Source organism: Bos javanicus, chromosome 17 (assembly GCF_032452875.1).
Source record: "Bos javanicus breed banteng chromosome 17, ARS-OSU_banteng_1.0, whole genome shotgun sequence".
Taxonomy (NCBI): domain Eukaryota; kingdom Metazoa; phylum Chordata; class Mammalia; order Artiodactyla; family Bovidae; genus Bos; species Bos javanicus.
In genome coordinates, this window is record NC_083884.1 from 36,939,340 (window position 1) to 36,962,570 (window position 23,231).

A 23,231-nucleotide genomic window follows, 5' to 3' on the forward strand; every position below is an offset into this window, starting at 1 on the left:
CTTTGCAACCCCATGAATCGCAGCACGCCAGGCCTCCCTGTCCATCACCAACTTCCAGAGTTCACCCAGACTCACGTCCATCGAGTCAGTGATGCCATCCAGCCATCTCATCCTCTGGTGTCCCCTTCTCCTCCTGCCCCCAATCCCTCCCAGCATCAGAGTCTTTTCCAATGAGTCAACTCTTTGCATGAGGTGGCCAAAGTACTGGAGTTTCAGCTTTAGCATCATTCCTTCCAAAGAAATCCCAGGGCTGATCTCCTTCAGAATGGACTGGTTGGATCTCCTTGCAGTCCAAGGGACTCTCAAGAGTCTTCTCCAACACCACAGTTCAAAAGCATCGATTCTTCGGTGCTCAGCTTTCTTCACAGTCCAACTCTCGCATCCATACATGACCATTGGAAAAACCATAGCCTTGACTAAATGGACCTTTGTTGGCAAAGTAATGTCTCTGCTTTTCAATATGCTATCTAGGTTGGTCATAACTTTTCTTCCAAGGAGTAAGCGTCTTTTAATTTCATGGCTGTAGTCATCATCTGCCATGATTTTGGAGCCCCCCAAAATCAAGTCTGACACTGTTTCCACTGTTTCTGCATCTATTTCTCATGAAGTGATGGGACCAGATGCCATGATCTTCATTTTCTGAATGTTGAGTTTTTTTTTTTTTTTGTCTTTTTTTTTTTATTCAATTTTAATTAAAAAAAAATTATACATGTGTTCCCCATCCTGAACCCTCCTCCCTCCTCCCTCCCCATACCATCCCTCTGGGTCGTCCCAGTGCACCAGCCCCAAGCATCCAGCATCGTGCATTGAACCTGGACTGGCATCTCGTTTCATACATGACATTTCACATGTTTCAATGCCATTCTCCCAAATCTTCCCACCCTCTCCCTCTCCCACAGAGTCCATAAGCCTGTTCTATACATCAGTGTCTCTTTTGCTGTCTCGTATACAGGGTTATCGTTACCATCTTTCTAAATTCCATATATATGCGTTAGTATACTGTATTGGTGTTTTTCCTTCTGGCTTACTTCACTCTGTATAATAGGCTCCAGTTTCATCCACCTCATTAGAACTGATTCAAAAGTATTCTTTTTAATGGCTGAGTAATACTCCATTGTGTATATGTACCTCAGCTTTCTTATCCATTCATCTGCTGATGGACATCTAGGTTGTTTCCATGTCCTGGCTATTATAAACAGTGCTGCGATGAACATTGGGGTACATGTGTCTCTTTCCCTTCTGGTTTCCTCAGTGTGTATGCCCAGCAGTGGGATTGCTGGATCATAAGGCAGTTCTATTTCCAGTTTTTAAAGGAATCTCCACACTGTTCTCCATAGTGGCTGTACTAGTTTGCATTCCCACCAACAGTGTAAGAGGGTTCCCTTTTCTCCACACCCTCTCCAGCATTTATTATTTGTAGCCTTTGGATTGCAGCCATTCTGACTGGTGTGAAATGGTATCTCATAGTGGTTTTGATTTGCATTTCTCTGATAATGAGTGATGTTGAGCATCTTTTCATGTGTTTGTTAGCCATCTGTATGTCTTCTTTGGAGAAATGTCTATTTAGATCTTTGGCCCATTTTTTGATTGGGTCATTTATTTTTCTAGAGTTGAGCTGTAGGAGTTGCTTGTATATTTTTGAGATTAGTTGTTTGTCGGTTGCTTCATTTGCTATTATTTTCTCCCATTCTGAAGGCTGTCTTTTCACCTTGCTAATAGTTTCCTTTGATGTGCAGAAGCTTTTAAGTTAAATTAGGTCCCATTTGTTTATTTTTGCTTTTATTTCCAATATTCTGGGAGGTGGGTCATAGAGGATCCTGCTGTGATGTATGTCAGAGAGTGTTTTGCCTATGTTCTCCTCTAGCCAACTTTTTCACTCTCTTTCACCTTCATCAAGAGGCTTTAAATTCCTGTTTGCTTTCTGCCATAAGGGTGGTGTCATCTGCATATCTGAGGTTATTGATATTTCTTCTGGCAATCTTGATTCCACCTTGTGCTTCTTCCAGCCCAGCGTTTCTCATGATGTACTCTGCATAGAAGTTAAATAAGCAGGGTGACAATATACAGCCTTGAAGTACTCCTTTTCCTATTTGAAACCAGTCTGTTGTTCCATGTCCAGTTCTAACTGTTGCTTCCTGACCTGCATATAGGTTTCTCAAGAGGCAGGTCAGGTGGTCTGGTATTCGCCTGTCTTTCAGAATTTTCCACAGTTTATTGTGATCCACACAGTCAAAGGCTTTGGCATAGTCAATAAAGCAGAAATAGATGTTTTTCTGGAACTCTCTTGCTTTTTCGATGATCCAGCAGATGTTGGCAATTTGATCTCTGGTTCCTCTGCCTTTTCTAAACCCAGCTTGACCATCTAGAAGTTCATGGTTCATGTATTGCTGAAGCCTGGCTTGGAGAATTTTGAGCATTACTTTACTAGCATGTGAAATGAGTGCAATTGTGCGGTAGTTTGAGCATTCTTTGGCATTTCCTTTCTTTGGGACTGGAATGAAAACTGACCTTTTCCAGTCCTGTGGCCACTGCTGAGTTTTCCAAATTTGCTGGCATATTGAGTGCAGCACTTTCACAGCATCATCTTTCAGGATTTGAAATAGCTCAACTGGAATTCCCTCACCTCCACTAGTTTGTTCGTAGTGATGCTATCTAAGGCCCACTTGACTTCATATTCCAGGATATCTGGCTCTAGGTGAGTGATCACACCATCGTGATTATCTGGGTTGTGAAGATCTTTTTTGTACAATCTTCTGTGTATTCTTGCCACCTCTTCTTAATATCTTCTGCTTCTGTTAGGTCCATACCATTTCTGTCCTTTATCGAGCCCATCTTTGCATGAAATATTCCTTTGGTATCTCTAGTTTCCTTGAAGAGATCTCTAGTCTTTCCCATTCTGTTGTTTTCTTCTATTTCTTTGCATTGATTGCTGAGGAAGGCTTTCTTATCTCTTCTTGCTATTCTTTGGAACTCTGCATTCAGATGCTTATATCTTTCCTTTTCTCCTTTGCTTTTTGCTTCTCTTCTCTTCACAGCTATTTGTAAGGCCTCCCCAGACAGCCATTTTGCTTTTTTGCATTTCTTTTCCATGGGGATGGTCTTGATCCCTTTCTCCTATACAATGTCACGAACCTCATTCCATAGTTCATCAGGCACTCTACCTATCAAATCTAGGCCCTTAAATCTATTTTTCATTTCCACTGTATAATCATAAGGGATTTGATTTAGGTCATACCTGAATGGTGTACTGGTTTTCCCTACTTTCTTCAATATAAGTCTGAATTTGGTAATAAGGAGTTCATGATCTGAGCCACAGTCAGCTCCTGGTCTTGTTTTTGTTGACTGTATAGAGCTTCTCCATCTTTAGCTGCAAAGAATATAATCAATCTGATTTTGGTGTTGACCATCTGGTGATGTCCATGTGTAGTCTTCTCTTGTGTTTTGGAAAAGGGTATTTGCTATGAGCAGTGCATTTTCTTGGCAAAACTCTATTAGTCTTTGCCCTGCTTCATTCCGTATTCCAAGGCCAAATTTGCCTGTTACTCCAGGTGTTTCTTGACTTCCTACTTTTGCATTCCAGTCCCCTATAATGAAAAGGACATCTTTTTTGGGTGTTAGTTCTAAAAGCTCTTGTAGGTCTTCATAGAACTGTTCAACTTCAGCTTCTTCAGCATTACTGGTTGGGGCATAGACTTGAATTACTGTGATATTGAATGGTTTGCCTTGGAAACAAACAGAGATCATTCTATCGTTTTTGAGACTGCATCCAAGTACTGCATCTCGAACTCTTTTGTTGACCATGATGGCTACTCCATTTCTTCTAAGGGATTCCTGCCCTCAGTAGTAGATATAATGGTCATCTGAGTTAAATTCACCCATTCCAGTCCATTTTAGTTCGCTGATTCCTAGAATGTCGACATTCACACTTGCCATCTCCTGTTTGACCACTTCCAATTTGCCTTGATTCATGGACCTGACATTCCAGGTTCCTATGCAATATTGCTCTTTAAAGCATCAGACCTTGCTTCTATCACCAGTCACATCCACAACTGGGTATTGTTTTTGCTTTGGCTCCATCCCTTCATTCTTTCTGGAGTTATTTCTCCACTGATCTCCAGTAGCATATTGGGCACCTACCGACCTGGGGAGTTCCTCTTTCAGTATCCTATCATTTTGCCTTTTCATACTGTTCATGGGGTTCTCAAGGCAAGAATACTGAAGTGATTTGCCATTCCCTTCTCCATTGGACCACATTCTGTGAGATCTCTCCACCATGACCCGCCTGTCTTGGGTGGCCCCACAGGGCATGGCTTAGTTTCATTGAGTTAGACAAGGCTGTGGTCCTAGTGGGGCTTCCCTGGTGGCTCAGAGGTTAAAGTGTCTGCCTGCAATGCGGGAGACCTGGTCCTAGTGTGATTAGATTGACTAGTTTTCTGTGAGTATGGTTTCAGTGTGTCTGCCCTCTGATGCCCTCTTGCAACACCTACCGTCTTACTTGGGTTTCTCTTACCTTGAACATGGGGTATCTCTTCATGGCTGCTCCTGCAAAGCGCAGCCGCTGCTCCTTACCTTGGATGAGGGGTATCTCCTCACTGCTGCCCCTTCTGACCTTGAATGTGGAATAGCTCCTCTTGGTCCTCCTGTGCCATATTTCTACTTATTCCAAATCATTGAATTAGCGATTTATGTTAGGAAAATCATCATTATTCCTCACACTCCAAAAACACACTATAAAAACTGTTTTAGTGTTGTAATTATTGATGTGTTTATTTAATGTAATTCATGACTCTTTAAAAATTCAGCTGTATTAAGAGGGCATAAATTTTCCTCTGAACATAGAAGAACTCCTTTGAATATAGTTTATACTTTCTTCATGTTTAAAGAAATATAGAGTTAAGTTGTGATTAATTATTCACAGTTCTTCCAAAAGGATTAAATAGTTTTCAATTCTGTGTCTTTACACAAGTTAATGGCCTTTTTCCTGGCAAATTATTTTGCCATTCTTTAAGTCTCAGCTCAAGTAGCACTTTCACAAAGAATTCTCTCTTTGCATAGGCAATTGACCCTCCCTTTCTTTTTAGCACATCATCTTGTAAATATTTTGATTGTTTTGTAATAGAGTTACCATGCTCTCCAAATAGAATGTTAACTTTTGAGATCAGAATTTGATTGTTATCCATAGTTAATCCTGAAAGCATGGAGCTGGTAATACAGATTCAAAATAAGTCTATATTTAAAGAATGAGTAGTTTGTTATGTCAATACCTTATTAAAATGGAATATAAGGAGATGAATATTTTTCAATCACTTCTCAAATTTATTTACACAAAAATAAGGTAAATAGATAGTGAACCCCAAAACCATTTGAATATGTTTTATCAATTAAAAATTCAATTTCCACTATTTTCTTTTAGAATAAAATAAATTACATTCAAAAAATTAAATAGATGTATCTTTTAAATGTTTCCAAATTTGCTGTAGATATTATTCACAATGGGCTGTTGTCTACTGTATATAATTAATGTTATCAAAATTAATTTTGTTTTGTTTTCTATTTCAAATGTATATCCTCAAAAAAGTGACCTATGAACATATATTAATTTTAGATTTCCTCCATATCTTATTCAAGTCTAATGGTATAAAACAATGATGCTCCTACAACGCTCCTCCGTCCATGGGATTATCCAGGCAAGAGTACTGGATTGGGTTGCCATTTCTTCTCCAGAATAAATATAATTAAGTGTTATCAAAATTAATTTTGTTTTATTTTCTATTTCAAATGTATATCTTCAAAAAAGTGACCCACGAACATATATTAATTTTAGATTTCCTCCATATCTTATTCAAGTCTAATGGTATAAAACAATGATGCTCTAATAATGGTCTATAGACTTATCATTTTATCTTAAGATTATAGGTTAGGTAATAGAATATTTTCTTTCCTCTAGAATTTTCTTAATATCCTCAAATCTTTATTCATTGTAAACTGAAGGAATAATCTTGTACATTAATACAGAAAGGAAAGTCCATATATGTCTGTAGCATGTACAGGCTTTTTAGTGAGTACTTTCCCTTTCGATTATTTTAACTGACTGCTGTGCTTATGAGTCTTTGTGTTATTTCCTATCTAAAATATCTCATTACCTAATTCCTAATTTCCACATGCTACTTTTCCTGCCCTGGATACTTGTAATTCATCTATTTAAATGCTTATCTTTGAAGATTTAGTTTGCTAATATCTTTTATAAGTCAATCAACCAAAGATGTCCTGTGTGACACTTTGGGCAAATTCTTATGGATTATATTAGACATCTATATGTAGCGATTGTTTATTCATATTTTATACTTAATCTGAACTATACAAATAATTAAATAGCTTTTCTGATGTTTATAATTAGATAATGCAAGAATGTAATTCATTATATATTTATCACAATAATAATTGATTTCATTTTAAATATAAATACAAATAAATTTCCATCATGTTAATAAAATGTAGGCTGTGGTCCTAGTGTGATTAGATTGACTAGTTTTCTGTGAGTATGGTTTCAGTGTGTCTGCCCTCTGACGCCCTCTTGCAACACCTACCGTCTTACATGGGTTTCTCTTACCTTGGACATGGGGTATCTCTTCACAGCTGCTCCAGCAAAGCGCAGCCGCTGCTCGTTATCTTGGACGAGGGGTATCTCCTCACCGCTGCCCCTTCTGACCTTGAACGCGGAATAGCTCCTCTAGGCCCTCCTGCTCCCGAGCAGCCACCGCTTCTTGGAGGTGGGGTTGCTCCTCCCGGCCGCAGCCCCTGGCGCTAGTAAAGCTAGTAAAGTAAAGCTCAAAATCCTCCAAGCCAGGCTTCAGCAATACGTGAACTATGAACTTCCAGCTGTTCAAGCTGGTTTTAGAAAAGGCAGAGGAACCAGAGACCAAATTGCCAACATCTGCTGGATCATCAAAAAAGCAAGAGAGTTCCAGAAAAACATCTATTTCTGCTTTATTGACTATGCCAAAGCCTTTGACTGTGTGGATCACAATAAACTGTGGAAAATTATGAAAGAGATGGGAATATCAGACCACCTGACCTGTCTCTTGAGAAACTTGTATGCAGGTCAGGAAGCAACAGTTAGAACTGGACATGGAACAACAGACTGGTTTCAAATAGGAAAAGCAGTACGTCAAGGCTGTATATTGTCACCCTGCTTATTTAACTTATATGCAGAGTACATCATGAAAATTCTGGGCTAGAAGAAGCACAAGCTGGAATCAAGATTGCCAGGAGAAATATCAATAAGCTCAGATATGCAGATGACACCACCCTTATGGCAGAAAGTGAAGAACTAAAAAGCCTCTTGATGAAGGTGAAAGAAGAGAGTGAAAAAGTTGGCTTAAAACTCAACATTCAGAAAATGAAGATCATGACATCTGGTCCCATGACTTTATGGGAAATAGATGGGGAAACAGTGGAAACAGTGTCAGACTTGATTTCTCTGGGCTCCAAAATCACGGCAGATGGTGACTGCAGCCATGAAATTAAAAGACGCGTACTCCTTGGAAGAAAAGTTATGACCAACCTAGATAGCATATTGAAAAGCAGAGACATTACTTTGCCAATAAAGGTCTGTCTAGTCAAGGCTGGTTTTTCCAGTGGTTATGTATGGATGTGAGAGTTGGACTGTGAAGAAGGCTGAGCACCGAAGAATCTATGCTTTTGAAATGTGGTGTTGGAGAAGACTCTTGAGAGTCCCTTGGACTGCAAGGAGATCCAACCAGTCCATTCTGAAGGAGATCAGCCCTGGGATTTCTTTGGAAGGAATGATGCTAAAGCTGAAACTCCAGTACTTTGGCCACCTCATGCGAAGAGTTGACTCATTGGAAAAGACTCTGATGCTGGGAGGGATTGGGGGCAGGAGGAGAAGGGGACACCAGAGGATGAAATGGCTGGATGGCATCACTGACTCGATGGACGTGAGTCTGAGTGAACTCTGGGAGTTGGTGATGGACAGGGAGGCCTGGCGTGCTGCGATTCATGGGGTCACAAAGAGTCAGACACGACTGAGCGACTGAACTGAACTGAACTGAATAAAATCTCTAAATTTATGGACTTCAGAATATGAAGTAACATTGAAACTATCCATTAATCCATTATTCATTAACCTCTCTGTATCTTTTCTTCATTAAAGTCCTATAAAATATTGAATATAGTATGAATCTATAATAAGAAGCAATGACAATTTTGACTTTGGAATTAATGTCACACCAACATATTAAGCCAAAAGAGAAGCACCTGTATTTTGACATTCTAGAGCTTTTACAGATTGTATTTTGAATATCTAAATAGAACTAGATCCCTCTCTCTTTCTACAAGAGATAAATAAATATATATATATATAATAGCAAATATTTTAATCAAATTTTATGTATGTTAATAAATGCTTGACTATTAATATATCTGATATTTCTTTTAAAAATTAAGAAAATTACTTTCACTTGATAAAGAGCTGAAACTTATTAGTTGCCCAACTCTATTTAATGTTTACCATCCCAACTCTACACTACCACAGTCTGTAGTTTTGCAATCCTACCATGCAATCTCATAGATCCTTAACTTTATTTGTGCTGTATCTACTGCAGAGAATCCTTCCCTTCAATTCACTGTAGAGCTCAGCTACTTTTTACTAAAACCTCATCTTCTCTGTATATTCCTCAGTTCTCCACATTCACAAAGCTTCCATTCACCTGCCTAAGAGAGAATGCATTACTCCGTTAACCGTACCTTCTAGATTTTATATATAATTCCATTATTGAATGTCACATTTTATTTCACATACTTTTTGGATTTTGCCTGTGACTCCACTGGGATGTTAAAATCTAGAATTCAGACACTGTATTAGAAATGGTGCCATTTGCAGATAGTATTCTAGACACTGTGTATATGCCAGTTAAGTCATGAGTAACATAGATTCCAGTAAATGGAACATCATGTGCAAATAAATCCTTTTATTATCATAGAAGGTGATAACTTCTGTGAATAATGAACAAAAAGTTAAAAAATCAGATATTTAGTAATGGAGGTACATTTTTAGATAGAATGCTCAGGAATTGAAGCTTGTTGAAGAGGTGGTATTAAATAGAAACACAATGCCAATTCCAAGAGGAGTGATCTCAAATAAAAGATAGGAAGATTGTGATTAAACTTAGTAAAAGTGAAAATTCACCATTACAATTTATTAAAATTACACTGATAAACCTAAGATTTAGGAGGCCAGATATACTGCTTTATGATTGCTGGTATCTCTTGTTTTCCAGACATTTTAAAATTAAATTGCCACCAAGAAAATATGTTTGAGGGGAAGTATGTACATATGTTTGTGCATGTGTATGTGTTGTGTATATGTGTGTACTGAAGGCCTTGGGGAGGGAGCTTGTATGTTCATGGGTTTGCATGCATCAGAAGAGCATAGCATAGATTTGTTCTAAAATTGCGGTGGACTGACTCCACTGAAATGGTCTCCTATTCCCAATCTCCTTGAATTTACAATCCATATTATTGAATAGCTCTAATGAATGTTTTTCAGAACATTTAATATTATATTTTTACCACTTAGCACATGGAAAATGTTAAATAAATTTGTATTGAACATCAGTAGTCTGCTTCAAATTATCAACTCACAAATTTTGTTTGTTGGTATTTGTCTGGGAGGCAATTATTTTTATATCAAAGAGAAGGCAAAAGTTCTGAGAAAGAATTTAAATTAGCCAGGCTTCAACAGTTAATAAATCTTTGTATATGTTTGCCATAAACATTTATACTGACATCCCTTGACTATTTTCACAATTAGGGTCTATTGGTATTTGGTCATGATTTTAAATTTGCATACATTTATCTGAGCTTCTGGAGAAGGCAATGACAACCCACTCCAGTACTCTTGCCTGGAAAATCCCATGGATGGAGGGGCCTGGTGGGCTGCAGTCCATGGGGTCGCTAGGAGTCAGACACAACTGAGCAACTTCACTTTCACTTTTCACTTTCATGCATTGGAGAAGGCAATGGCAACCCACTCTAGTGTTCTTGCCTGGAGAATCCCAGGGACGGGGGAGCCTGGTTGGCTGCCATCTATGGGGTTGCACAGAGTCGGACACAACTGAAGCGACAGCAGCAGCATCTGAGCTTCTATGGCACTACTGTATATACACATAAAGCCCCTTTTTGTGAATGATGACATTAATTACTTCAAGAATAAGTGTGGATCATAGGAACTGGGAGCTAAATTACTTCACCTAGAATGCATCATTATTTTTATTACTACTGACATTGTTTTATCTTTTGTTACTTTTTAATTTTGAGTTTAATTGATTCATTATGGATTATTCAATATACCAGTAAAACATTTCTATACATTTGAATTTTCTTAAATTTCATGTCAGAAGTTTTTTTTTTTCTCAACACATGATCAACTTAAACACAATTTGAATGTGTCCTTCATTACAAGCTATAGGCAAAGAAAAATAAATAAATAAAAATGCATTTGCTTCCTCCTAACTTTATTTTATTACTACTGGGGGATGGGGTGTGCCCCCTGCAAGTGAGATCTTAGTTCTGCAACCAAGGATGGAAGCTGCATTCTCTCCATTGGAAGTATGGAGTCTTAACCACTGGACAACCAGTCAAGTCCTCAATTTTAAGAGGTGAAGTTTATTGCCTTTAAATCTATGCCATCCATTCAACTAAAGGGGACTTAAGAAGAAAACAATTTTCTAATATTATCATGTTAATGATCTAGGTAGCATGGATTTACCATAGCTTTATTTCTTTTTAAAAAATATTTATTTAATTAGATTGCACCAGTTCTTAGTTGTGGCATGAGGGCTCTAGTTCCCTGACAAGGGACTGAACCCCTGCATTAGGAGAACAGAGTTGTAGACACTGGACCACCAGGGAAGTCCCACATAGACTTTCATTTAATAGTCAAATGCAAATTGAGTCACGTGGGGCTGAGGAAAAACAAAAGCAAATTAGAAAACTTTTATCATTCTTGAAGTGATTAAAAGAGGAGATGCTTGTCTTTTACACTCTTGCTGAGCCCTACTTCTATCACATAGTTATACACTGGTTATCATCATGTATATCCAATGAAAGATTTAGTACAGGATCTCAAACTCAGAGAGATAATTGGTATACTTTCCTAAGGAACCAATTCAATTCTACCTGCACTTGTTTCATTCTTATATCCCTCTATGTGCAGAGAAGCCTGTGGGAGTCCTGATACTAATCAAAGGGTGCATAAGTAATCTCATTAAACTAGTATCATATATATACAAATTTTAAAAAAGATTATCCATGGGTATAACCTGTATACCTGTATAGTGTTCATGACTTTTCCTTAAAGTGTTTTAAGCTTTATAATATTGAAGGGGAAGACCATTTACTGATAGTACAACGATTATAACTAATGCTCTTATGATGGACCTAATGCAGTCACCATTTAAATGGTTTCTTCTCTTCCCAGAAAGCATGTGTTTCACAACAAAAAGGGAGAAATTGGGTAAATTGTGTTTGAAGATGTTGTGGCCAGATATATAGTTTTAGTGTTTGATCATAAGACATTATTTAGGGTATAAGCATCATCAGATGTTAGTAAATGTCATACCAAAATTCAAATACTAGAAAGGAAACATTCGTAATTATATATTCTAGAGTTATAACATTCTCCTTATTATTGTGTGTTGATGTTATTCAGCTATATTTCAGTTTGACTAGATATTTTAGGCGGAGAAGGCAATGGCACCCCACTCCTGTACTCTTGCCTGGAAAATCCCATGGATGGAGGAGCCTGGTAGGCTGCAGTCCATGGGGTCACTGAGGGTCGGACACGACTGAGCGACTTCACTTTCACTTTTCACTTTCATGCATTGGAGAAGGAAATGGCAACCCACTCCAGTGTTCTTGTCTGGAGAATCCCAGGGACAGGGGAGCCTGGTGGACTGCCGTCTATGGGGTCGCACAGAGTCAGACATGACTGAAGTGACTTAGCAGCTTAGCAGCAGATATTTTAGGACCACTATATCTCATTTGAAAAATTACAGGTTGAAAATTTGTTTCCAGCTTGAAAAATTTACCCTGGCTTAGATATGTTCTACTCATTATGTTGTATTTTGTTTAATATTGAAGAAACTGTATCTTTCAATCATGTATTACTTCTGAATCCATACTTTCACCCAGATTGTTTTTTCTAATCTTTAGCACACTGTCTGCAAGGATCTATTTGCCCATTTCTAACACTGAGCAGAATTTCATGGAGTCTATTTATAAACGAAAGATAGCACTCTGGGAGTCTTCCAAGAAATGATGTGGAACAAAATAATACACGAATCGTTTGCTATTATTTAGCTTTGATACATGGCCAAATATATATTTCTTATTTTAAGATAAGATCATATTGGCAGAAAATCTTTTGGAAGAGTATTACAATTCAGTTATACCAAAAGAATGGCACTTCTGCTGTTATGTATGAGACCTAAATTTTCATAATGTAAGAATGTTTCTCAAATGTATCATGAAGAAAGAATAACAAATCTTTCTGACCTCTCATTGCATAATTAAACAATTACAGTTTTCTTCTTAACATTTCCATATTTAAAAATTAACATTTAAAATCTGAAGTAATAGTTTGTGAAATAAGATTGTGAAAAATACATATTTCCAAGCGAACAATGCAATATTTTCATCATAAAAATAAATTGGAGCAGTTATTACCCTGAAAATACTAAAGTATATATATATATATATATCTGCACACACACACACACACACACACACACATATATTTACACTGACAGAGTCTAATACAAGTTTAAGAATAAATAAGATAGGTTATTCTTTTAATCCTTCTACATTACAAGTCTGTTCCTATTATTCCCAGTTCATAAAATTAATTAGTAATTTATCTTCTATAAATTTAGGATTCTTACAAATTTCCCATTTGTAGACTACTTAAGGATATTTCGCTGGTAATTTATCAGTATAATTATATATAATTGTACAAACAGAATTGGTATTCATAAAAATAATAAAAAAATGCAATGTCAGTGAGTATTAAGCTTATTTGATTGCAGTTAAAACATCTTAAATCAGTATCACTGTATACTTATGATGCCGAAAATCAATTAGGACTTCAGAAACCAAAGCTGTTTTACTCAATACACACAGAAGTCGCTCATTCGTGTCTGACTCTTTGCAACCCCATGGATTGTAGCCCACCAGGCTCCTTGGTCCATGGGATTTTCCAGGCATGAATACTGGAGTGGGTTGCCTTTTCCTTCTCTAGGGGATCTTCCTGACCCAGGGATCGAACCCGGGTCTCCCGCATTGTAGGTAGATGCTTTACCATCTGAGCTACCAGGGAAGCCCATCAAAAACACAGAAGAGTAGTAGTAAGTTTCAGAAGGATGTCAGTTGAGATCTTTTATAGATGAAATCTACTTCCTAGAAGTCAACTCGCCAATTATATGCACAGCTGGAGACAAGAGGCTGCAAAAAAAGGTCCATCTGGAAAATATCTTGGGTACACAATTAGATCCAGTTATTCTGTGTCTGTGGATTTAAAATGATCATCATCCACGGTGGAATAGATGTGTTCCTCGTTGCTTAGAAAATCCACAGCTAGCTTGATTGAGGCTACAGACATGTATTGGAGTTGGTTCTTGAGATCCTGAAAGTTCAATCCTTCAGGTCTTGGGCAAGACTTGATCAAATTCAGCACCTGGTTCTGGGCCACAGTGAGGCCATTTGCTTGTATGAAGTTATTCCCACCAAAGTTCCCAGCTTCATCCATTCCTGGATTGCTGATAGGTGCTCTCCCTGCTGAAGGCTGGCTGTTCGACTTGATCAGCATCATGTGTACATTGACTACTTCCAGAATGTTTTACTCAATAGTGCATTTAAAATCTAGTCTCTCCTCAAATTTCTGACAAACCATCCTCCTTCACCACTCAGTGGACTTTCCTTCAGCTACATAAAGAAAATAAATCATCATAAATGGAGCATGTTTCATTTATCATAACAAACCTACAAATTTCTTGCATCTATAACCATGTCTTCCTGTGCCCACTGGTTATATTAGAAGAACTGGTTGTCTTTCTAACTAAAATTCCCCCCACTTATGTTTTCTATCACTTCTACATTTTTAGTAGCCTTGTAAAGTTAGTTTAATCATCTCTCCCTTTTGTCTTAATCCTCTCTGTTTCCACTCTGTATCTCCCATCATTTATACATTCTTAATTCTCACTAATATAAATAATATATTATAAATGTACAAAAATAAAACAAAAGACAAAAAAGCAAAAACAAACACAATGCCTCTATGGACTTCCCTTCATTCTTCAGCTACAGACCATCCTGGACTTTTCTTTCCCAATTACATTTCTCCCATTGCAATTGTACCTGTTCATATACTTGTCAATCATCATCTCCTTCCTTGAATAACTTAAAATGTACTTCCAAGCCAAGAATGTGTTTCTTTTGAAGTCAATGTTTTCACCTATGTCTGTTCATCTGGTGGATATTGTCAAAATAACTGCCTGATTTGACCTTATTTATTTCTTCAATTGTTTACAATATTCAGTTCTATAGTATTCAATGCTTATATATTATTTGAATGATGACTTATACATAGGCTGGTGATTTATAAATTTATACATCTTGTTGAAATATCTCCCATGAATTCCAGACACTTTGACCATCATCCTACTTTGCATCATCAGAGTGATATTCAAAGTAAAATCAGAGTTGAATATCAAACCCATAAAATTTCAGGGTTTTTGCTCTTAAGAAACAGCATTATTTTAAGTGTCTAAACAACTAAAAGGATGAAGAGATGAAGAAGATGAGAAAGATGATCAAAGACATAAGGGAAGATCAAAAGTTTAATTTTAGACATGATAAGTGGGCTGTTATTAGATATTCATGTAGAGATGTCAAAAATAAAGCTGAATATTTGAATCTGAAATTCAATGCTGAGGATTAGCTAGAGATACAAATTTGAAAGTCTTCAGGAAAAACATGGCACCTAAGACCAGAAGACTAGGTAAGGTGAGCAAAGGAATAAGGTGAACAGAAGAAAGATAAGGATTCAATAGCTAGGAAACTAGTAGCTAGAAATTGAGGAGACATGAAAGAATTGGTAAAGGAGATAGAAAAGGAGCAGCCAGACAAGAGAAAAATGCACAGCGGGACAGCACCAGAAGGCAAGCCAAAAAAGCATAAAAGTGCTTCTTACTTGGCCATCTTCCTTATGTTAGAGATAATGCCATTCTTCTAGTGGCTCACAACCTTGAGATCATCCTCATCAGTTCTGTGTCTCACATCAATACTTAATCTATCCAGAAACCTTTTTAGTTATAACTAGTTTTGCAACTCTACTGGTACTGCACCATTCTGAGCCATCACCTCCCATTAGGATTCCTGCAATATCTTCTCTAGTCTGTTTAAATGTAATTCACATGGAAGAAACTCTCAATGTGTATTTCAGCTCTCTCAGTGCAAAAACAAAAGCACTAACCAATGCCCTCAGTGCTAGTCTGTCTATAGCTCTTATTTTCTTGACTGACCTTTGTATTAAATTCCTCTTTCTCAGCCTGCCCAATTACACATGTTTCCTTGGCATTTTTGACAGTGTCAAGACCTGCTGTATCACAGTTTGCAATTGTTTTTCTCTCTTAAAACATGTTTTCCCCAGATATATGCTTGGATCATCCTCTCAAAATTCCCCTCAAAATTTTATTCAAAATTATTTATCATTGTAGACCTGTATGAAATTGTAGTCACTCCAAACTACACCTTGTGTGGTATATCTTTTGCTAGGTAGAACTTATTGCCATTTATGCAATAATCATGGTTCATGATATTTTTGTTTGTTTTGTTCATCATTTATCACTTAGAGCAGTGTCTGGCACATCAGATCAGATCAGATCAGTCAGTCTTGTCCGACTCTTTGCGACCCCATGAATCACAGCACTCCAGGCCTCCCTGTCCATCACCAACTCCCGGAGTTCACTCAGACTCACGTCCATCGAATCAGTGATGCCATCCAGCCATCTCATCCTCTGTCATCCCCTTCTCCTCCTGCCCCAATCCCTCCCAGCATCAGAGTCTTTTCCAATGAGTCAACTCTTCGCATGAGGTGGCCAAAGTACTGGAGTTTCAGCTTTAGCATCATTCCCTCCAAAGAAATCCCAGGGCTGATCTCCTTCAGAATGGACTGGTTGGATCTCCTTGCACTCCAAGGGACTCTCAAGATTCTTCTCCAACACCACAGTTCAAAAGCATCAATTCTTCGGCACTCAGCCTTCTTCACAGTCCAACTCTCACATCCATACATGACCACAGGAAAAACCATAGGAGTGATCAGTACACATTTGCTTAAAGAATGAATGATTAAATGAATGAAAAAGTATAAAAACAGAAGGAGAGAAATAGAGATAATTTTTTCATTAGTAACCATTTAAAATTTAAATCAACTTGTCCTATAATTATGAAACAATAATGTACTTTTAAAGCATGTAATTATTATTTATAAATATATATAATTTTTATTAGGAATTTTAGTTTAAATGAGAAACATATACTCTAAATTAAAAGTACATAATAATTAAAAAATAATTAATTAACAGAATACAGTCCAGAATTTAAACACGAAGTCTTGATGGGCTAAGATAAGAGATTTAGAATATAAAACATTAGCTTAATAGAATTATACATTTGGTTAGCATGTTTCAATGAATACACATCTATCAAGATGCATTTTTAAAAATTTTACAATTCATTTAATGGCAACTGGTAATCATCAACCTAGCAATGGTTATCTTCAAATGTTATCACACTCACTGTGCTACCATTTCTCAAGGTTGATCAGATACCTAGAGTCACAGACACTTCCCACACAAGATGCATCATATGAATCAGACCTGGTTTATCACCAGCATTTATAAAACCAGACCTAGGTAAAGAACTAGGTCTGGGGACACAAGCCTGGTCTTAATATAAGGGAATGTTTAGGTTGTCAATATGCATTTTTATTCTCAATCTGACTCTGGGATGAATACTTGCAGCAAAATAACTATTCATATTTTTACTATGTTTATAAATGCCATCAAAATTTATTGACATTCATATAATTCTGCATATCTGTGTGTGACTTTTAGTTAGAAACATATTTTAAAATTATTTTTAGTTTTAGAACCTGAAAGCTTTACGCAGAGTACACTGCCTGAGCATTAATCGAGAAGTTGTAGAGTTCACAATTTCTACCTGAAAACTCGAAAGCAAACAAATTCTTCTGGGGTTGCCTGGTAACTAATAAGGTGTATGTCAAATTGAAAGACCAGTCTGACTGAAGCAGCTTTGAATAAATAATAGAATTATTGTCAACTTTAGCCTCAGAGAAGCAAGACAGGGAACAATTTTAAGCTAAACTGAAGGAAAGACATTTGAAATATCTTTGTGTGTGTGTTTTAGTGAATTCTCCATTGCTTGCCATTAAACATTTTTCCTCACCAAAAGCATAGAATTAACATAAAGACACTAATAGCAAATTCTGAAGATGTGATTTAATATCTGTTGGGATTAAATAAAATGGACGAAGACATTTTGGAGACGCACTAATGTATTTATTATTCATTAAGTATTTATTTATAAAATCATTTGTGCAATGTATTGGTTTCTTAGAAACATTTATGTACACTAAGTATGATTACTGCTCTGATGAAAGATTTGACATGTGTCTTTAAAGTGAGAATTATGTTACAATGACTCTTGGATATATGTACAGTGAAATATTTTGACAAGACTTTAAAGTGTTACTTTATATCACACTGTTGATAAAATGCTTACAAACTTTGAACTATTTTTGTTTTATTTCCAGCAGGAAAAAAGTCAAGAACGTTCAAGAATCAAAGGTAAGGAGTAACAATTTTAAGATCATAGTTTTATACAGTTGAGTAAGTATATAAGAAAAAAAATTGATGCTACCTTGAAAGTATAATTGAAATGAGAAAAACAATAAAACTTCACAATTTTCAACATGATTTTAAAGTCATTGTGAAAGCTTTGGGAACTCTCCAAGGCAATTGAAGTTTGTCAAGGTTTCCTTTCTTCATACAGTGTTTTTGGAAAATTCAACACAACTTTCTGTTCATTCCCTGAGATATTTTCATTTAATTCCTCCACCAACCATTGTCTATAACAGTAGGTGTTCTGTTACATCTATAATTTAGGAGATGATCCTTTTAAAACTATGCTTTGTGGAGAACCAACTATTTAGTCACTGCCATCTCACTATATTTTCTCTGAAAGAGCAAGAATATATATATATATATATATATATTAGAAGTTGGTGATAACTTTTTCTATGGCATAGTCAGTCTTAGTCTGACATAGGAAGTTTCTTTACCTCACAAAGAGAATCTTATTTGAAATGCATTAATTGAGATAATATTATTCTAAGTAGATTGTTATACATCAACAAAAAGTTTCCATTAGTGTGTGCTTCTACTGATTGTAATGATAGAAATTTCACAGATTTTTCCAGGTTTAATCCTTTTGGTCTGTCCATTCTTATTTTATGTTGTGGGCATCCTTGGCCACTTATTCCTTCCCCAACGTGTAGTAGTCCCAAATCTGACAATGGAGCAAAACACAATTGTGCTCTGTTATTTATTTATTTTATTGAAGTATAGTTGATTTACAATATTGTGCCAATTTCTGCTGTATAGCAGTGATTTCATATACGTGTGTGTGTGTATACATTCTTTTTCATTTTTTTCCATATAGTTTATCACAGGATATTGAATATGGTTCCCTGTGCCACACTGTAGGAGCCTGTTGTTTACCTATTTTGTTTATAGTTCGGGATAGTCCATTAATCCCAAACTCCTAATTTATCCCTCCATCTTTGCCTTGGTAACCACAATCTGTTTCAGTTTTGTAGATAAGTTCATTTGTGTCATATTTTAGATTCCATATATAAGTGATATCATATGACATTTGTCTTTCTCTATCTTACTTCACCTAGCATGATAATCTCTAGGTCCATCCATGTTGTGGCAAATAATGAAATAGCTTTATTTCATTCACTTTATGGCCGAGTATATATATTTGTTATATATACTGTTTCTCCACTCATCTGTCTATGTACATTTAGGTTGTTTCCATATCTTGGCAATTGCAAATAGTGCTATTAACAGAGGGGTGCATGTATCACTTTGAATTATGATGCTCCATATGCCCAGCAGTAGGATTGCTGGATCATAGATCAACTTTATTTATATTTTTTTGACCTCCATACTGTTTTCCATAGTGGCTACACCAGATTACCTTCCCACCAACCGTATAGGAAGTTTCCATTTTCTCCACACCCTCGAAATATTTGTTATTTGTAGACTTTTTAATGTTTGCTGTTCTGATTGGAGTAAGGTCATTGTAGCTTTGATTTGTATTTAATTATTAGCAATTCTGTGCAACTTTTCATGTGTATGTTGACAACTGTCATGTTTTATTCCATCCATTTTGCATAGGAAAATATTTTTTTAGAGCTTTTTGGAGTTTTACACAAATAAATTTAAAAAATATAACTGTGGAGAAGTTACAAAGATTACATGTATTTCTGAAATGATAAAAGGATAGTTACATTCTTGAGGGTGGCTAGATTGATGTTACCAATTTTGCTTACTTAAGTCCAAATATAATCTCCTCTGTGCATTTTCTCACAACTGACTGATTTACACAATTTTTTTCTTGTTTGATTATCTGTGTGTTTATATTACAGAAAAATATGAAAAGACATACTTAACAATTTTTACTATGTTTATTTTGTTCAAATGAATTAGGTAAGACTACCTTTCCAGGGATTCCCAAAATGTGTTCTTTTTCAGCAAACTTAGGTATATCTTGTTATTTTATAATTGAATTCATTACATTGATTTATCCTCAAGACACTCATATTAACTCAAAGTTTTGTACTTTGTGTTGCAAAAGGAAATTTCTATTCCAAGAGGTGCTATGTGATGTTAATTTAAGTGATACATGCATTTTAAGCATATTGATGGCACATCTTCCTTCTTATAAAGGGGCCTAGTGTTTCAGATTAACCTTAAATCATATTTATAATTCCATTATAGGTGAAATAAATTCAGTATAGTTTTCCTTTCAATGCTTTATTACCTTGGAGTACATAAATTAAATCATCTGAAGTAGTAGAAATTATGCTTTTTCAACTATTTTCTGGGAACATGTTTTCTTTTATAATGTAATAAAAATTTCAAGATGATGCTTGTCACTTCTGTCATTGTTATTGGCTAACACATGGTTCAGAATCTTCACATAATGTCTGCTAGACTACTGAATTGTAAGTAAAATAAATCAGAGATATATAGTTACATCAAGACTTGCTGTCTAGCTCTACTTAGAAGAACTCTACATTTTTTCTTAAACAGTTATTGGAATCACCTTATAATATTATCTTACTGGAAATTATGAATGGCCATTTAAAATATTTAAAAATCATTGTGACTCAAAAAATATTGAGTCACAAAAGCAATGTCTTACCCATTATTAGATAACAAAATTCTGAAAATCAAATACTGTACCTTTCTTGGTCACTAGTACTTGAAATGTAGACTATGGCCTCATTTGATCTTAGTAAACATTTCTCAACTAGTAATTCTCTGGACTTCCTGACTAATTGCTAATCTTATTTGCTGGAACATGTTTATTACATTGCCAAGAATTATGCAGTCTTTAATCTTTTAATTCCTTGCATTTGGTGCCTGTTTATGCTTGAAACACCAATCCCAACCTCATGATATCAGTGACCTGAAATTACATTAATTTACATAGCAATGAAAATCCAATGAAAAACAATTCCTATTTCTTCTGTGTATACATATATTGAAATGCTTGGAAACTTGCAATTCTATCTTTAATTGATTATTTGATATTCACATGCTTTTATTCTAATATTATTTTGGAAAGTCATACTAATCCATATTTTCAAACTCTAGAATTATATTTCAATGAAATTCAACTGACAAGACGTGTCTTGGTTCAATAGTCAGTACGGATTCTCAACTGATTTTCATCTGTGTATGGCCTGTTGTTAAATGAGACAAAGATTAATCTATTCAGTACACAATTTTGAGGTTTTGTGTAAGAGGTCCTTCTTTACAGCTACATTAAAGAATATAGCAGAGAAATAAAGAGTCCCACGGGTTTGAAAGAATGATCAAAACTTTTCAGGAAACAATTTTTCACACTGTTATTCAGTGACTTAAAAGCTGAGTTAAAATAGAGCACATTATGCATTAAAACCCAATGAGAATTCTGTAAATATGATCCAGAAGTAATGTCTTCTATAAAGATCACAACAAATCAATTATCATCTGCCAGTATTCCTCAGGGGAGTATTTTAATAGTTCTTGAGGAAAATTTAAGTCAACTATGCTTAACAAATAGCTTAGAAACTCTGTCAACTTCATTGAGGTTTTACTTTTCCAAAATGGTGTGAAGTTTTACTACAGTTAGAAGGATGTAATCACTGTGGACAGTTTTGTGTGGTTATGCTGTGGCATGCTCCTCAGCACTGGCTTCACTCTCTTCTGTCGATAAAAGAATGTTTGTCCATTCACCAAAGTGATCCAATTGTCTTTATCATAGATATTCCCTCCTCTATTCTCACGTGGATAGTCTTGGCTCTTCCATTCAGAAGTGTTAAAAATAAAGCATGTTCTCCTTTCATGGCTATTTATATTTTGTTAAGACTGAACATTTGGGGGCAATGAGGACTAAAGTCAATTACCTAATAATCATTTATAGGTTATATTATTAATATCTGTCTTTTGCTAAGTATCTAACGGATGTCAGACACTGTGCTGATCTCTTTATATATATTATTTTAATCTTCAAACACACATTATTTGTAAGAATTATCATCCAAATATGTCTGCATTTTGAGAAATCACATTCAAAGTGATTCAGATCAATGTTATCATTCTTATTCTATTAAAAGGGATCATAGCTTGTTTAGCTAATCCCCAATTGTACAGTAGGTAAATTTAGCATGTTGTTATTCTCAGTGTTTTTTCCATGTTCATAAACTTGATATATATGGATTTTTCTATTCACATATTATTTTCTTTAATGTCATGGTGCATATATTTTTCCTACTGCTAATTTATATACAAACTGCTCAGTACTTTGTAACTTCAAGAAAAAAATAGAAAATGGCAAATGTAACTGTGCTATTTTAAGGGACATATGTAAGAATTATGCCAACTTGGTCACTAAATACAAGTGACTTACACCCTTCAGAGGTAATTCCTCTTCTATGGTAAATATTACCATAACATAACATGTGACATAAAAAATCCTTTACATGTCTCAAAGGCTAAGGCTTATACTTCTATAAGGATGTTGAACAATGTCATTATACTATTAAAAAACATATCCTGCAAAAGTCTATGATTCTAAATAGGTTCTGTATGACAAATATTATGTCATATACATTTGTGTATATGAAAAATGTAAGCTGCACAATTGCTCTTTCTATGGTACATACCTTCTTCACTATTGAGCAATAACAGAAATCATTATATCAAGACCATACTTGATTTGATTAAAAGAGTGTATTTGGGACAATAAATGCCATTAAAGAATGATGCCTGCAGTCTTTATGCAGATAAATGCACATACAAACTATTTTCTATTTATTTTTAAACACTCATGAGTTCAGATTCTCCTTTATTTCCCACATTACAAAATTAGCAACTGAAAACACTAAAAATTATCTAATATATAATCTGAAATAGACAGGAATGTATTTCTCAATGAGCCTAAGGGGTGTTGCTATGAGTTTGAAATTCTAAACTCTTAATTTACATTTCCTAAATATCCAAATACCCTTCATTAGAATAATCTCACAGAGTTCCTGAGGTCAGCTAACTTCTTCAAGTTTAGGTAGCTAGTCAGGAACAGTGAGCATGGAGAGACTGATCTTCAAATCCTTATTCATAAAGGCCATTGGATATATTACATTAACAAATGAAAATATCATGTACAATTGTAAGGTGATAATTCATATACATGAGCCCTTAATAAGACTCTTTTGTCTAATTGTTGCATTTCTTTATGTTCAGGAAACAAAATGTAGCCAGCACAATTAGTAATACCTGATATGGAGATTCTTACAA

The 23,231-nt window shown here is 35.6% G+C and overlaps 1 protein-coding gene and 1 pseudogene across 1 annotated transcript in view; one reads left to right on the top strand and one right to left on the bottom strand.

Moving 5' to 3' along the window:
* Positions 1-23,231, top strand: part of FSTL5 (follistatin like 5) — a 928,941-nt gene that overhangs the window by 146,805 nt on the left and 758,905 nt on the right. Inside the window, exon 3 of the mRNA XM_061384275.1 lies at positions 17,912-17,945. Coding sequence (XP_061240259.1) covers positions 17,912-17,945 — 34 coding nt within the window. The remainder of the gene's footprint in view (positions 1-17,911; positions 17,946-23,231) is intronic.
* LOC133229337 (small nucleolar RNA SNORA72) lies at positions 16,959-17,073 on the bottom strand (annotated as a pseudogene).